The 17,750-nt window shown below is 40.5% G+C and overlaps 2 protein-coding genes across 2 annotated transcripts; one reads left to right on the forward strand and one right to left on the reverse strand.

The window, feature by feature from the left end:
• Positions 1–429: 429 nt before the first annotated feature.
• Positions 430–8,908, reverse strand: uba2 (ubiquitin-like modifier activating enzyme 2). Its single transcript, XM_052060868.1, is given in 18 exon segments — positions 430–1,557; positions 1,924–2,066; positions 2,165–2,270; positions 2,426–2,522; positions 2,642–2,797; positions 3,043–3,155; positions 3,246–3,339; positions 3,881–4,032; positions 4,192–4,291; positions 5,637–5,758; positions 5,928–5,995; positions 6,131–6,252; positions 6,765–6,865; positions 6,946–7,010; positions 7,101–7,171; positions 7,278–7,361; positions 8,604–8,830; positions 8,833–8,908. Coding segments are annotated over 18 exon segments (2,091 nt in total). The 5' UTR covers positions 8,894–8,908; the 3' UTR covers positions 430–1,348.
• A 2,033-nt stretch (positions 8,909–10,941) lies between these two features.
• Positions 10,942–17,632, forward strand: lcat (lecithin-cholesterol acyltransferase). The gene is made up of 8 exons (XM_052060941.1): positions 10,942–11,109; positions 11,499–11,728; positions 13,955–14,111; positions 14,359–14,474; positions 14,668–14,763; positions 15,850–16,074; positions 16,430–16,625; positions 17,019–17,632. Exons 2-8 carry the CDS (start codon positions 11,578–11,580, stop codon positions 17,374–17,376), a joined length of 1,299 nt encoding a protein of 432 aa, XP_051916901.1. The 5' UTR covers positions 10,942–11,109; positions 11,499–11,577; the 3' UTR covers positions 17,377–17,632.
• Positions 17,633–17,750: the final 118 nt, after the last annotated feature.

Here is a 17,750-nt window from a genome sequence, read left to right on the forward strand (position 1 = left end):
TTTGCGAGTCCTATCAGTCAGAAATATTATCTGTATAAACCCAAACTTTAATCCTTTAAGACTATTTATATATTAATTTTATATATATATATATATATATATATATATATATATATATATATATATTTTATTAAATATTTACTGGAGTGGCATAAATGCATACAAAACAGATTTAGTTGATGTTGGCAAACTCAAACAAGTAATAGGTTTAGTTTAGTGTGCCAATAATCAACATTTTACACACACATTGCAAAAAAAAAACCTTGCAGATCGGACAAAAAAAGTTAAACGTGATAAAAATACATTTTCCTGAAAAAGTTCTCAGAGGTTTCAGTGATATGGACAAAATCAATGAGACATATTGTCCTATTCAACTCCTAACATTACTCTTGGAATCTTTCCACAACAAAGACAGACACGAAAGACTGCTTTTAAATTTGTCTTGTCCGAGTTTATTGGTCCAAAAAGGCTTTCAAGGTCTGTCAACAAATGTGATAACAACAAAGTATGAAATTGTCGATAATATATAGGTCAGGTCATTGGGGCACACAGCCGGGCAGACAGCTCATCTGCAGTGTGTCAGAGAAATGTGTAACTTTATTTCAATGAGTTCAATTTTCAACCTGTGAAAGAAATTTGACATTTATCTAAATGCAACCCGACCCCATGTCTCATCGGGAGATGTAACTAAGGCCCCTGGTCGAACTTTAAATAATACACTGCTGGTAATGTTTCACAATCGTTACATCACAATACCAAAGAACTGCCGACATTGCAGATGGTATCACTATCACTGCAGACTAACACATTAGATGTACAGAAGAGGTAGCACACAATCGCCTAATGGCACCGACTGCCCAGGTGCCCCTGTGCCATCCCAACGGAGGTCAGATTTGAAGCTGGTCTTTAAGCGTCAGCGGCAAACACCACCAAGTAGCCGCCAGTCTATTTTTTCCCCATCCTATCATTTAAATATTACATAACAAGAAAAAAGTTTTGGTTCAAACAGTAATTCATTTGTATATTGACAACGCACAAAACCCCTGACTTAAGTAGCATGAGTAATAGAGTAGAAGTCTTCAGAAATACAAAAGGAAAAAAGTTATACCATAAACAGATTCATTTTATAGTTACTACCAATTAACAAGAACAAAAAGCTGAATATTTTATAACGTTGACTATATTTACAGAATCATCTGACAAGAGCAGTGTGAGTATGAAAACTGCCTGGAGGCGGGAACAAAAACCAGAAACTGTCTTGTTCTTCATAAAAGGTGTGTTAAGTCTACCGTCTGTCTTGAAACAAAATTGCAATAGTTCGTGATCCTCGAGGAAACCAGAGGAGAGTTTAGTCCAAAGCGATTATGTCATCATCACTGTCTTCAGCGGTAGCTTCTGCACTTGACTGATCTGTCCGTGGGCGCTTGGTGGAAGACTCGCCAGTTTCTGCGTCTGAATGCTTCCTCTTGGTGGTGCTTGTGACTGCTGCAGAGCTGGATGATGCCTCAGCATCAGCATCAGAGTCCACAACCATAACATCATCATCGTCTGCTGGGACTGAAAGGTGGAGGACATGATTATTAATAACATGACATGGATAAGATGGAAAAGGAATGCATGTAACATTCGTTCTTCCCATTTATAACCGACAATAAAAAAAAAACAGCAATGAAGTACCATATTTTCCGCACTAAAAGGTGTACTGGATTATGAGACGCAGCTTCAACGAATGAACAATTTTTTTAAATCCATATATTGCACTGGACTATAAGGCGCAATCTACAATGCATCCACTAGATGGAGCCAGAGTCGTTAATTTGACTTGAGAGGCGTTCATGACCGCCTCCAAAAAACGTAAATGAACGATTACTTCAATGAAAACTACCAAAACGAGCAAAAAATAAAAAAGTTTCCATTACTGACCTTTAGAGGAGGTAGATGGCTGGGCAGAGTCCTTATTGCCGTTGGTGATACCGTATCCCTCTCCCTGGTTGTTTTGGGGCGGAGGGGCTTTGTCTGGAGCTTCACCAACCACTTCAAACTCAACATCCCGCTCTAGTTCTTCACTACCAATGAAAACACACTTTTTTTTTAACCAAAGGACAGGAAGGGCACTAAAGTTGAACACACAAAGTTGTATATTATGACTATATTGGTGACATACGTGTGCAAGACATTAATGAGGAGTGTGTAGTCTTGGAGGAAATCGTCAGCTTGTAGTCGACTGCCATTACGGATCCCAAAGTCAGACAAAAACTTGTTGTTGTTGGCTATTACGCAAGAAAAGAAGAACTGAACAGTCAGAGCACATACAGCAATGCACGTTTTGTACATTCATTGGAATGCTACCACTTGAAAATGCGCCAGTAACCATTCCTAAGAGCAACAGTAAGGTGCTTCTTCATTACGACTGGACAGTCTTTACCTTCGGTCTCGCCTTCCTCTGAGGAGATGAGAATAGTCCCTTTTCCATCTTCTATCTGAACATCTGGAGCAACCATGCCGAACCGCTCCTTCAGAATCTGAATGCAACGACAATAACGAAAGGAATGAAAAGCATGAACTGCAAGACAACCCATCAATGGTTAGGGAGTGACATCAACATTGGTTGTCAAAGTTTATGGTATGCTTTGCCAATCACCTTGTCCTGCAGGGAAAGAACCGTCGTTTTGTGGACATTGACTTTGACACTGACTTCAGGCTTGCTGGCACACACATAACAGTTTGCCACAGGTGGGTCCAGGATACATGGAACGAGCAACTTCTTCCTGAGGTTTGGACACTTGTTCAGGAAGATCTGAAGAAGACAAATATTAAGGATCTCTGATCACTCATCTTGTTTCTGCATCCCACACGGAGAGAACGTTTTGTTCTGAATAAGTGCCAAGCGCCTTCTGACCTAACAAGACCACCAGTAAACTTGACTGAACATACATAGCTGAGAAAATACAAATAAAGACATTGTAAACGCCAGTGGCTCAAGTACTGTTTGATCAATAATTGTTTGTGTTGTTCATTATGTCAAGTGGTGGATGAACTGACCGTGCGGCAGGATTCCAGTTCTCCGGCAAGAATCTTGAGTCCCTCTAGCACAATTAGTCCAGCGATGACAGCATTTGTTGTTGCAATAGCTGGGATTATGTTACCTGCCATGGCTGGGACACCAAATTTAGTTAAAAGGCATCCAGTCATCCTGAAACCTGCTCATGTTTTTAACATGGAAACACAAAAAGAAACCAACTTACACTTGACATCAAAGCGACTCTTCATGTTCATGCTGAAGATGTACATTCGTAGGTTGGCTGCTGCGGTAACAAAGTCCATGGAAGGAGGATCATCCTGACAAGACAAGCAGGTACTAATATTAACAAGTCAGTCAAAACATAGCAACTATGGTATTCAAAAGTGTAGAAAATGTGTCAGTGGGTTGAGAGGCCAATATCAACACACACACTTAGACAGTTAGAATATATTACACAAAACACCTTCAGCTTGTTAAAATTTCCATGGGTAAAATCGTGCAAATTACAAAATGCGTTTTCTAGATTACGAACTTCATTAAGAAAAAAAAAAGAATGTTTTTATAACACAAAATACATCATTAGAAAAATTGTAAAATGCGTAACTTAAGGCCTTTTTAAATATGAACACACAAGGGTTAAGAACGCAATTTTCCACACGAGCACACTTTTCCACTTGTCGCATTAAGTCGCATTAATTTTATGTTTCAGAGTGAATTTGGTTTGCTGGAAAATAACATCCATACTTGTTGCGTGCAATTGAATGTACAAAATGTATTTTCACAGCAAACTTGAAATTATGTACGATATATCCTCAACGTAAACCAGATAATTTTCAAAGATGCGTTAAAATGTGTTACCTTATCCCAGACTAGCTCCGCGCCATCGCCTTTCTCATCTAACAGAGAGTGGAGGGTCTCCACACTTTCCTGGAATAGTTTACAGTAGCCCCAGACACCAAGGACCTGCTGGTCCTTTAAACCTGAACCTGAGGACTCCTCCGGGGAGCATCCTAGGCCAAATACCAAAGTCACTCAAACACGCAGTGGAGTGGCTTACAATAATAAATGAATTTAAATATACATATAAACCACCATTACCAGTACAGTATTTTCATATATTTGGTTACGACTGCTGGAGTGATCCATGACAAAAAATGTGATCAACATACCAGTGTTCTCCAGCTGCTGCCAGTCCAGTGGTGTCGGCGCTTTCCTCTTCTTCCACAGCTTGTCCATAGTTAACAGGTACATTATGTCATCTTTGAAAAGCTGGAGAACAAGTGCCAACGATAGCACATGAGTAGTGACACTCAATTCACTTAACCTCAGCAAAAGGTAGCACGTCACAACCGATACAGCAGCTTTCGAAAGTATTTGGACCCCTGGAACGATTTGACCTATTGCCACATTTCAGGCTTCAAACAAAGATACAAAATTATATTTATTTGCAAATCAACAGCAAGTGGGACACAATTGTGAAGTGGAACAAATTTCATATTTCAGACTTTTTATTTGAAAGAAATAGCTAAACTGGAGTGATGCACGATCTGAAAAATTTGTACCGATCCTTTCCTACTTGGTATGGCTGATAGACATTTTTTTCTGCATCCTCCAATGATGTTTGTTGTCGCAGCTTAATAGAATAAAACATTTTCGTTTATATTAGGATCATAGTCTTGTTGGAAAGTAAATTACATTCCAGTTTCAGACTCGCCTTCCAAAATGGCTCAAGCGATCTTCCCTGTCCCTGCTGGAGAGACGCAATTCCAGAACATGATGCTGCCACCACTGTGTTTGAGAGTGATCCATGTGTTCTGGATGTGCAGTGTTACTTTTATTCCCCTCTTGCCCACAAAGTTAAATTATGGTCTCATCTGACCCGAGCACCTTGTTCCTCATGTTTATTCTATTAACCAAGTGGCTTATGGCAAACTTCAAATGGGATGTTTTAGGGATTTCTTTGAGAAATTGCTGTCTTCTTGCTACTCTTGCGCCGTGTGCGAAGAATAGTTGTCCTATGGAAAGATTCCTCCACCTCAGCTGTAGATCTTTGCACTTTTTCCAAAGTAATCATGGACCTCTTGGCTGCATCTCTGATCAAAGCTCTTTCTCCTTGTTTGAGCTAAAAGTTTCGAGGAATGGCCAGTTTGCGGTAGGCTTACAGTGATCTGATACTCTGCCCATTCAAATATGATTGATCGGACAGTGCTCCGCAAGCTGTTTAAAGCTTGTGAAATCTTTTTAGATGCAAATCCTGCTTTAAGCTTCTCAAGTTCATCCTAGACCTGGCTGGTGTATTCCTTGGGCTTCATGATGCTGTTTGCTCACCAATATTAATTAACTGACCTCTGAGACAATGACAGAGCAGGTGCATTTATACTGGGACTGGATTACACAGGTGGACTATTTATCGTCATCAGTCATTTAGGTCAATATTGTATAATCCTGAAATCACGATTTATGGAGTGAGTTGGCTGCACTCACAGTGAATGGGAAAATATAATCCCAGATGATTTGAAAAAAAATTAAAATTAAATATTGTATGAATTTCTTTCCACTTCACCATTGTGTCTCACTTGGTGCTGATACTATTTGCATGGCTGGTAGTTGGTACCTTGTTGAAGAGTTTGATGGCATCATATTTGTTGCTGCGGGCCCACTGCTTGGTAGAGACGCGCTTGACGTCTCCATCCATTTCTGCGGCTGTGGCACGAGCTGCTGTTTCTTCTGGGTTCCCTGTTTGAAAGAACACAAGTTTCACTATGACGTTTGGAGACATATTTTTCCCTTGAGGCATACATATTAGTAGTTAACAGCTGCTGAACACAAAAGTAGCGAGCGAGTCTGAATTAGAGCAACTACAAATTGGTTGAATTTGGTGAAAAATGGAAAAGCCCAAACTCACACGAAGCCTCTGGATCGGCTGTGTCAGGTGACACATCTTGATCTGCATCCTCCTCTCCAAATAGCTGGCTGCAACAGCAAATTGTAAAAGGACCTCATTTCTAGAACATCGCTGGTCATCCATTCGACAATTGACGTGGGTGTATAGGTGTATATTTTTGTTGGGTCAAAATTGGTGCTGCAATCGATAGCTGACAGACTCACTTGAAGAGATATTTAGCCCAGACAATGCAGTGAATGGGTTCAGATGGCGTGTTCCTTATAGTGCACCCTGGGAAGGTCTTTTGGGCAGGTTTCGGTTGGCACTCATAGCACTCTGTCATTCCCTGAGAGAGAAAGGTCAACAAAAACACCTGAAGCATAAAACTTTGTGCATAAATTCATCAGAAGGCAAATTTGTTATTGAATTGACAACTATTTGGATAAAAGATGAATCGTTTCGAGAAAAATATTTTCAGATTTCTGTCGTCGGCCATGACAGCAGACTGATTGTTACTCTGAGTTTATTCATAATGCTGAGTCTTCAGTCTCCATTTCAAAATATCAAATTCTATATATATATATATATATATATATATATGAGAGAGAAAGAGAGAGAGAGAGAGAGAGAGAGAGAGAGAGAGAGAGAGAGAGAGAGAGAGAGAGAGAGAAAAATACAATTGAAAATCAAAATTGTAGTGGCAGAAAAAAAAAACAATTCAATCTTTTCTTGAAATTGTTCAGTCCTAGTTGCAGCCCTATTTGACCATAAGCTTGCTTCTATGTTTTCGGATGACAACACAATAGCAGCCGATGGTACAGCATACGTTACATTAGAGAAGGGATCTTAAGTGAGTACCTTTTTGATTACAGTAACCTGTCCGAGGTATCCTGCCGTGCCACTCTCAATGAGTGGGATGTCGGCTGCCAAACACATCCTGTTCACATGGTTACGAGCGGCTAAGGAGGTAAAAAGTACATGAATATCCTCCTAATCTTGAGAAAGATGAAACAAGGTCAATGAGCCCAGACGTGCACACCTCGGTTATCCAGAGCATTCATCACCAGGATAAAGCTTTTAAAGAACTCCACATTGTAGTCAGGACTGTTGGGAGAAAGGTGTCACTCTTTTAAATTCATGATTTGCACATACCGTATTTGCTGAGCTAAACGGACACACAACAAAGACAATTACTTCATGATGCTGTCGTGGTAGGCAGTGATTTTTGCAGAGGGGCAAAACTGTAAGGCACTCTCTTTGGCGACCTGGAATAAAAGCATGACACACAATCTGGATTTACTGGGGAACAATTCCAGCGAACGTGCACCATTACAACTGTGGGTATTTCAAAGCATCACACAGTGAACATACCTGTGCTTTAGACTTGCCAACATGCTTCTTCTGAAAGAGGAACTGGCGATTCAAATTGCTGACATCAATTGTGTCCAAGTCAATCTGGAAAATGATTGATTTCAAGATGTCATGAATCTAATGTGTACATGCGATGGCATTTTAATTCATCTGTAGACACGAGTGTGAAGAAATAAAAAGAAACTACACACCAAGCAAGAATATGTTTGGTCTTTTGGTTGGAGCTGGTTCGGACATACAGTAGAGTACAGTAGTACACAGTGCATAAACCAAGTGCCTATGTGTGCAGTATAATACCACCAAATCATGGAAATTAGATGTTTCATGGTCTGCAATGACTTTTCTCTGCAGAGAAAGAAGAGAGCGAAAGTGCAACACCAACTGTGCTTTGAGCTCTAGATGCAGATCTTGGAGACTTATTAAGGCCATGTCAAACGACACCTCATTGTTTTTGTCGTTCACAATGGCCGCACCGTCAGACTACCAGATAAATATTATTCTCTGTCTTGGACCGGGCAAGATGTCACACTTCAAGGGCATCACAACATTTTGTTAGCACAAGTGTCATTTTTTCGAATCACTGCGAGCTCCATATTGTTTTTGTAGTCATCGTTTCATTATTATTTATGTTGGGTACACCGCGGAGTCTGAAAATGTTACATTCACTTTAACCAAATTTCAAATGCAACCAACTTTTACTTAAAGCAAGAATCTGCACTTTTAGTTAAATACAAATGGAAAGTACTTTTTCCACCTCTGCTAATTAAGTGTGATCACAGTGAGCCACTCCTACATATCTTGACAATTCCCCATGAAGGCAAAAAAAAACGATTGAATACACTAAGGAATGAATTGTCCAGTTACCTTGACGACACATTATCTGGAACCATCTATCATTGTGTCAAGATCAGCCACACTCGGTTGACCCGTTATTTCCCATTTCAAAATGCTGCAGCTAAATGTATTTCTAGTCACGAGCTAAATATGTCAACGGTATTTGAAGTTATAAGACAAAAGTGAGCCGTGTTAATGGCGCCAAAATACCTCTTTCGGCTCTCGGTGAGTCCGTACATTCTACGAACATATTTGTTCCCACACATATACAATCACTTCAGTAAACTACACGATGGATGAAACTAAACATCAACAGATGTGGGTATGTTTGACTCATATTTAACTGAGATATGTCGCCCGGGCTCTGCACAGATTGGACATACAGTTCTGCACAAAGACTTCACATGTTGGAAGCTAGCAATTCTATAGCACAAAGACCATAGCGTGCTAGTCGGCTAAGCTAATAGGCAAACAAACGTAAGTAGTACAGACCACTTCGATGTTTTTGAAGCCAGTGAGGACGAGGTTCTTGAGCAGCTCACAGCCGATGCCTCCTGCTCCCACCACCAACACCTTGGAGGTAGAGAGGGAGTCAGCCAACTCCTTTCGGAGGGAACCCACAAGTTGAACCATGTTTATGGGTACAGCCACAAACTCAGCTTGCAGCGCCGGGATGCTAGCAGTTAGCTTTGTCTCCCACTGGACGGACTGACGATAGACACATACAGGCACGACCGAGCCCAGTTTTTCAGTGCCGCCCGATTCGTCAACGAGTCAGCCATATTGAATGGGGCAGCTCTGACTGAAAGCAGGTCCAGGGACAAGAAGTGACAAGCAACAAAGTTAATGCCTCAAATTTCCCCAAACCACACACGTACACACATGCGCTAACATATTAATGAAGCAGATGTCACCAAAAAAACCTTTTCAATTTTTGACTTGGTAACTGCAAATTGTTACTTCCATTACTGTATCGTTCTGTATTTATTATCATTGTTACAGTGTTGTATTATATGTGAATACACATATAAATACAGTACTAGAAAAAAAACACATTTGGTTAGTGATTACATACAGCAAATAAAAATAGGGAATAACTGGTTAGTGTTTAATTGTTTATTTTGGTTGGTCTGATTCCCAAACATACATGTTTACACAATTGCAAATAAATACACACACACACACACACTTGCGTACGCACACACACTCGCGTACGCACGCACACACACTCACACACACACACACACACACACACACACACACACACACATAATAATATATTTAATAACTAATATATACTGTGTTGTTCTCTAGAAGAATGAACTGCTTAACGTGATTTACTACTTCCTTGATTGCTTTCTAATCACAACTATCGAACCCTCTTACTCTGACTGTCAGAAGAAGAAATATTAATCACAAAGTTCTTTTCTTTTTATTTGGAGCTAAATTTATATCTGACAAGTTTTAAGCCAGGGGTGTCAAACTCATTTCACGTTGTGGGTCACATAAGGACTCGGTAAATGTCAAGTGGGCCGAACCATTAACATTATACCATACTCTTCTATAAATAACCAAAATAGCATGTGTTTCCTTTGTTTTGGTATAAAGAAGCATTGGCGCGATGCTGTGTTGGGTCTGTCTCAGTGACAGACCGAGACTGTTGTCTTCTACTCTGATCAAAACAGGTGACCCTATCGGATAATCCACGAATTGCATTTTATTAAAAATATTCATTCTGTGTCTTTAATGCATTTTTCACTTTTAAATGATCCTGCGGGCCTGATAGAACCTCCCTGGGGGCCAGTTCCAGCCTGCAGGCCGTATGTTTGACACAGTTATAATGTAAGCGTTAACACAGTTAACATATACTCTTGGACTCTTCTTGGTATTTGCCACAGATCCAGCAATTTATAGTTTTCAAGATACTGTAGGGATATACTGTCTGAGTTAATCAAAAACTGTTTAGTCAATCCCATGAGATACGACTTTGAGTGGCGTGTACTGTGCAGAAAACGGTTGGTACATCTCCAATGAAGTGAATTGGGCGTTCTTGCCACATCCAATATGGCAATAATGTTGACGTATACCTAAGGACCTAAGGCGGTATTTATGTACAATGCATATGACCTGACTATCATTCGTTGTGGTACGTTCTTCTTCGCTGATCTTTATTTTTATTTTTTATTTTTCTGAGGGGGGGGGGGGGGTTCTTTCTTTTTTGTTGTTTTGCGACAGCGCCAACACTCGCAGGTTCAACGCAACGTTCAACCATATTGCCGCTTTTAGAAACCCACAAAATAACCCACTTTATACTTGTTTGGTCAACATTCGGGAAACTGCTTTTGTTGATTATATTATGTCTCTCTAATAGACAAACTTCTGGATGTATTGATTCCAATGGACACACATGAGATTTTTATGATGATGTTCTTTTTTGTGCGTCAAAACCTGCTTAAAACGAGCATTTATGAATTTCGGTCCACTGTATTTGTTCTTGTAAGGGCAAAAGATCACATTAACATGTCTGATAGTGGCCACACATTGCCTACTTAAAAGTGCCCACTATAGGTTATTGCCCTGTAGTAACCCTGAGGTTAGCGTGCGCGTCGGTCTAATCAACGGGGTAGCGCAGAAGGTGGTCTTTTACAAGAACAGTTATTGATTATAAATGTGTTTGAAATTTTCACATATAATCACATATTATGAAACTGTAGTCAAATATACCGATGTATTATCAAGTGTGTAAATCGTTGTGCATCACCTAGAGTTTGTATGACATAATAAAAATAACATTTTTTTTACATTATTATTTTATTCCAACGTCCACGCATGACCATTGATGAAAAGGGAAATTTTGGGAGTACCCTGAAGGCAACATCTGTTGCACGGAAAGTCGTTAGGGTTCATCTACCCTCCTGTCATTTGGACTCATTCGTCCAAGGGGACTACAAGGCTTCTGTTGGTCACCTCCTTTACGTTAAGGCGTCTTCCACATCCAGTAAGTTACAAAGGCAAGTTGTGTAAACTGCAGAGCAATGACGACCGTATGCGTTATTCACTTGCCATAATCTCGTCAGAACCCACGCGATCAATACTTTGTCTCGTAAATGAATGGGTGAAAATCAATAGTGCGCTGAAGCAGTTCGTTTATTTGTCCTGAGTTCGTGTGCGTGTGTGCCCGGCGACTACGCGCGCGTGGGCTGATTAAACTAATTCAATTCATCATCCATCCCTCAAACCGGAGTTGTCAGAATTTTCCAACGGACAAAGGGTGCTAACAAAGTTCAGTTTATTTCACGTTGGTGTTTTCGCAAGGTGACCGTTCTTATATTAACTTTGCTTTTTTAAACCCCAACCCCTTTATTGTTTTTTTTCTTTTTGGCCAAGCCTCAGCAAGCAGTGTTGCCAAGCCCGAGAGGATACATCGGCCAAACCCGCAGCAGGCAGAAAGGACACTAAAAGAGCGATGGGTTCCTCAGGACAAAGCTGGCCTTTGCTGACTCTTGGACTTTTGCTGTGGCTTCATCACACCTCATGTTTCTGGATCCTCAATGTCGTCTTCCCTCCCGATTCGAAAGCCCAAAACCATAGCAACATCACGCCTCCACTCATCATTGGTAAGTTTACCTTTACCTGAAAAGGACAGGACCTTGTAACATACTTGCTGAACAAAATTTAAAATCAATTTTAACTGTCAGTTGTAGCCATTTTTAGAAATTAGCACATAAAAAGGAAAGACAAATTTTCTTCGCACACAATAATCTCCTTGATTTACTAACTAGAATTGCCCGTTCTTTGGTATGTTTTCTCAAACTTCTCAGGATTCCTCCCACATGCATGTTATTTTTTGACTTAATAAGTCTTCAAGATATCACTAATCACTAAATATCAATCAAGAGCTCATCTGAGGCAGTTCATTTAGATAAAAACAAATAGTGCTTTGCCACCATCTTGTGGCGTCTTGGTGTCAAGAAACTATGTTGAAGTAAGTTGAGTTTCATTTGGACAGAAATTATGTTTTGCCACTATCTTGTGGCATCTGAACAATGGTGTCAATGAACTATGTTTAAGTGAATGGAGGAGTTTTATTTGGGGAAAGGTCTCAATTCCTTGCTGATTTGTGTTGCAGCGCTTGGTCACTGTCCCCTTAAATAGCAACTCAACACAGAGTGGGCAGGGCACAGGAAGTCCGGCAGGAATGCAGGGAAATTACTGCAACATTATTAAGGTCATAAATGAAAATCGCAAATGTATTTCTTGTCTTCAGTGAGGATAAGCGACACAGAGAACAGATCAATTAATTAGCAATTAATTGAATGTTTTTAATTCAGTGTTCTCGCTGTGCTTGTGTGTCTCTCCCGGTACGTTGCCTTTTTTTCCACATACCTAAAATATGCATGCAGTAGGCCGTTGCTTTTTTTGGTATTGCTGGACGTAATACATTAATATTGTAATATTGATGTCTATCTCCAAAGAAATCTGTAGAAAAAGTCAAAGAACTCTAAAGATGGTCACGAAGCACAATTAGTCTTTGATTATGAAGATTTTTCCAGAACATTTAGTTTGAACTTCAAATAGCACTGGATTCCGGATGTTCCTCTTTGGAAATCCCATTGGAAACTGTTCAGATTAGATTGTAAAGAACCTTGTGGACATCATGTGGGTGGTTGTGTGCCAGGGGTAAAAGTTGTGAGCTCGGGGCCCACAAGGCTGTTTGTCTACTTAAACAAACCTGCACGTTGTCTATGTGGATGTGAGCAGGCTGTTTAGTTCTATTCGGAAATATGGGTTTCAACTAAAAGAATGACATTAGTTCATAAAAATGTACATTTTCAATGCATATACGACAATGTGCTATATTTTACTCATGTTCAACTGATGTATGTATATTGAAACTTTGTGGTACCACACAAACTGTGTTACATTTATACAATGTACAGTACATTAGAGCAGAAGGTATCAAACATACGGCCCGCGGGCCGCAACTGGCCCCTGAGGAGGGTCGATCGGGCCCACAGGATAATTTAAAAATGAAAACCTGCATAAAAGACACGGAATGAATCTTTTTAAGAAGATGCCATTCATGGATTATCCGCTAGGGGGCACATTGTTTTCTCTTTAATTTGTAAAGTGTAGGCAGGGATTAAATTTAGATTTTATATGCACATGTGTAAATGGTTTAAACATTCCTTTCTCTATAAATCTAATTTAATCTTAAAAGGCATGACTATATATTTCAATGCAAATAACTTGTTAAAGTTTTGTGCCTTTGTACAAACAGTGGGATCAGTTGCAATGCATATATGTGAATGATAAAAGTAAATTGCACATTTGTCTAAGGAAATCTCAGGTGTTTCATGAATTGTTTTGTAAGAGATATGTCATTAAATTTCAACATTTTCCGAATGTTCTCGTGCTTCACTATACCAAAACAAAGGAAAGACATGATATTTTGGTTATTTTTAGCAGAGTATGGTATAATTTTAATGGTCCGGCCCACTTGACATCTACGGACGCCGTATGCGGCCCACAATGTGCAATGAGTCTGACACCCCTGATTTGGAGTGTTCCATTAGCCCGACATGCATTTTTGCGGAATGTGGGAGGAAACCAGAGTACCCGGAGAAAACCCATGCAGGCACAGGGAGAACACGCAAACTCCACACAGGAAGGCCAGAGCTGGAATCGAAACCTGCGCCTCTCCAATGTTAGGCTGGCATGCGAACCAGTCGCCCACCGTTCCGCCTCCGTCCATTTTCAACGAAACAAATATTATTAGGGTCAGGGACTTGTTTTCCCACTCTTGAGCGTTTTCTATGCTCATCTCTCACTTGTTTTTGCAGTTCCCGGAAACTTGGGCAACCGCCTGGAAGCGAAGATAGATAAGCCACAGCTGGTGCACTGGATGTGCTACAAGAAAACAGATCACTGGTTCCCCTTGTGGATTGACCTCAACATGTTCATGCCGATTGGTGTCGACTGCTGGATCGATAACATTAAGTAACACTGACTAATATGCGTTTCATCTGTGCTCTGCTCACAGACATGGAAAATATTGTTGATCAAAAGCTTGGACTCATGTTACGAGATCAATACTATACAGTTAGAACATATTTGATGATGCTGTTTTAACCCTGACTATTATATTGGATTGGAAGGATTCTGACATTTTCCCCCCGTGATTTGTTATTGTTGGAGTCAAATCAGTGTGTGATTTCAATTGTCTAAAACAAATGTCTCTGTTCAGACTTGTTTACAACAGGACGGCAAGACGGTCATTCAACTCGCCAGGGGTGCAGGTGCGGGTGCCAGGGTTCGGACAAACCTATCCCATTGAGTTCCTCGACAAGAACAAATTGACTGGTGAGATACAGTACATACATTTGTTGATCAAATTCTGGATATTTATAAGGATTATGGTGGAAAAACATACCAGTTCAGAATGTCAGTAATGCATTTGGACAACAAACCTGATATTTCGATTGACGTCCAAGGTGACTGTGTGCATTTTCTTGAAGTGAATTGTGGTAAACCAAGTCTGCTCTTCATTTTGCAGGTTATTTTCACACTATGGTGCAGCATTTAGTCAACATTGGTTACACTCGGAATGAGAGTGTCCGCGGAGCACCGTATGATTGGAGATTAACTCCTAGTAAGTGGTCCAAAACAACTACACTACGCTGTCAAGTCAAGTCAAGTCAACAGTATTTATAGAGCACTTTCAAACAGCCATTGCTGCATACAAAGTGCTGTACATGGAGCGATTTAACATACAGAATAAACAGTAAGACGAATCGGTAATAAAGGCGGTAGAAAGCACCAAACAGTAAAATCATGCTGAGTCGAACGCCAAAGAATACAAGTGAGTTTTGAGGAGGGCTTTAAAGATGGGCAGCGAGGAGGCTTGCCGAATGTTCAGTGGGAGGTCATTCCAGAGAGAGGGACCAGCAACAGAAAAGGCTCGATACCCTCTGAGCCTCAGTTTAGTTCTTGGTACTTCTAATAATGTCTGGTCCACAGACCTGAGGCGCCGGGCAGGTGTGTAGGGGGGGATGAGCTCAGAGAGGTAAGATCGCGCGAGATTATTCAGAGATTTGAAAACAAAGAGGAGGATCTTGAAAATAACTCTAAAATGAATGGGGAGCCAGTGAATCGATGCCAGAGTAGGAGTTATGTGCTCCCTCTTACGAGTACCAGTCAAGAGGCGAGCAGCGGCATTCTGGACCAGCTGAAGGCGCTTAATGGAGGACTGGCTGACTCCAAAGTACAGGGCATTACAGTAATCGAGCCGGGATGTGACAAAGGCATGGATTACTGTCTCAAAGTGTTCATGTGAGAGGAAAGGTTTTATTTTGGCCAGCTGTCTAAGGGGAAAGAAGCTGGATTTAACAACGGCACCAATTTGCCGATCGAGTATTGCTGTATCGAGTACATATGAGATACGAGAAGATTGTCATTAAGAGAATAGGGATATTTGATACTCTGTTATTCTTGATTCTTTTCTTTGAAAGGGGGCTATTTGTTTTTCCGTAATAATATCCTGCAAGTAAGAAAACATCATTTGATCAAACCCTTATCTGCTGTTTATCATCCATGCATTTTAACATATTTTAACATCCAGGCTTTTAACATAACCCACAACATTTGAAATGAGTCAGTTCATTAGTAACCAAGTGTTTCTGTCGAGAACAGGAATCGCTGTGACAGTGATGTTCTTTCCTTGCCCCCCCCCCGACAGACGAGAATGCAGAGTATCTCATGAAGTTGCAGGAGTTGGTGGAACAGATGTACGAGCAGTACCAGGAGCCTGTTTATTTGCTGGGACACAGCATGGGTTGCCACTACGTCCTCTACTTTCTCAACCATCAGCCGCAGGAGTGGAAGGACAAGTACATTCGGGGCTTCATTTCCCTAGCGGCTCCATGGGGGGGCGCCATTAAAGTACTGAGAGTCATGGCATCAGGTACTGTCTAGCATGGCATCTTAAGTATTTCCCAGTCTTCATTCGGCCAATGTCATGCACACCACCAAAAAAAAATTGTCTCAGAAAGTGGATGCACAGTTCAGTACCGTCTCCATTTCAGTGATTTTTTTTTCCAGACCATTTAATTGAAATTGGATTTTTGTTATGGCACACATGGTGGTTTCTTCACAGCACACTAAAGTGGTACTGTAGCACTTTTTTAGTAGCACTTTTTTTGCCACACCTGGATATTGGTTGTTTGGGAATCATTGGCATATGTTATAGTGAAATACAGGTTCTGTTTGAGAGACTCATTTCTGAATGTTTTTGTTGTTGTTGTTGTTTGTTTTTTTAGGTGAAAATGATGGCATCACAATGATCTCCAACATTAAGATCCGAGAAGAGCAAAGGATGACTACGACAAATCCCTGGATGCTGCCAACAGAAACGGTGTGGCCAAAGGACCACGTCTTCTTATCGACGCCAAACTTCAACTACACCAGTCAGGACTTTCAGCGCTTCTTCCAAGACATCAATTTTGAGGACGGCTGGTAAATTCACACCATAATTCTAAGTTACTTTTAGTCATTAGCTTTACCTCAGTTCAATTTAAGATGTTCTGGAGACCCAAATTCATTTCATCTTCATTTGTAGCATGAAATATTCTCATTTTAATTTGGTCATGCCTGACACATTCCTTCAAATGAGCAGTTATGAAGCAAAAGTGATTATTTAATATTTGTTCTGTTTAGAATCTTGCCATTAACATTAATTAGGAGGTGTGCTTTTTTCAAATCTTAATATCTCAGTTTTTTTACATTAAATAACATTCATATGGGAATAGCAAACCAAATATGTCAAACACAGTTCTATCCAGACAGTAGAAGTGAGGTAAAAGTAGAATCCACCACATGAGAGCTGACTGACATTTGGTTTGTTTTCAGGTATATGAGGGAAGACACGAAAAACCTGACTTCTGAGCTCCGCCCACCTGGTGTTGAGGTGTGGTGTCTGTATGGCGTCGGACTACCTACTCCAGTCACGCATATTTACGACGAGGGGTTTCCCAACGCAGACCCCATAGACTTTGTTTACGACGATGGGGATGACACCGTGGGCAGCCGAAGCATGAGTCTTTGCAAAAATTGGGTGGGACAGCAGGATAAGCCTGTGCATGTTACAGAATACAGGGGTTTGCCACACCTGGATATTGTATTCAATGAAAAAGTGCTCAGTCAAATACAGAAAATCTTAGAGGGGAAGTCAGAGGTCCCCAAAGAAGTTGATCTCAGGTCTGGGTAGATATAACAAAACAGCATTTTGACATTTTATGAAAAAGCACATGCAACAGGCCTGGGAATAGCAGCAATAACAAGTTGTGTATGCCTGACCTCTCAAGTTTATAAAAATTATCCCAATTTCTAAACCATGTACTCTTCAGGTTTGATAGGGTTTTTTTCCAACATAACAATTTTGTTGTGCACAGAAATCTTTTGTCTGTCATTTTAGTGGTTATTGTTGAATTTTGATTTGCTTTTAATAAATCAATCTGCTCGTTGTTGTAGTGGTAAATCAGAGTCTGAAACTAACAAGCACCCATCCAGTTTTTGTTTTATTGTGCCGCACCAATCCATCCACCCACTGTAAATGAGGAAAGGCGGGGTTTGCGCTTGACA

This window comes from Hippocampus zosterae, chromosome 3, assembly GCF_025434085.1.
Source record: "Hippocampus zosterae strain Florida chromosome 3, ASM2543408v3, whole genome shotgun sequence".
Classification (NCBI taxonomy): domain Eukaryota; kingdom Metazoa; phylum Chordata; class Actinopteri; order Syngnathiformes; family Syngnathidae; genus Hippocampus; species Hippocampus zosterae.

Coding starts and splice junctions, on each gene's coding strand:
- lcat (XM_052060941.1), top strand. CDS start 11,578: ATGGGTTCCTCAGGACAAAGCTGGCCTTTGCTGACTCTTGGACTTTTG. Junction 16,075..16,429: donor ACTGAGAGTCATGGCATCAG/GTACTGTCTAGC, acceptor TTGTTTTTTTAG/GTGAAAATGATGGCATCACA. Junction 16,626..17,018: donor ATCAATTTTGAGGACGGCTG/GTAAATTCACAC, acceptor GTTTGTTTTCAG/GTATATGAGGGAAGACACGA.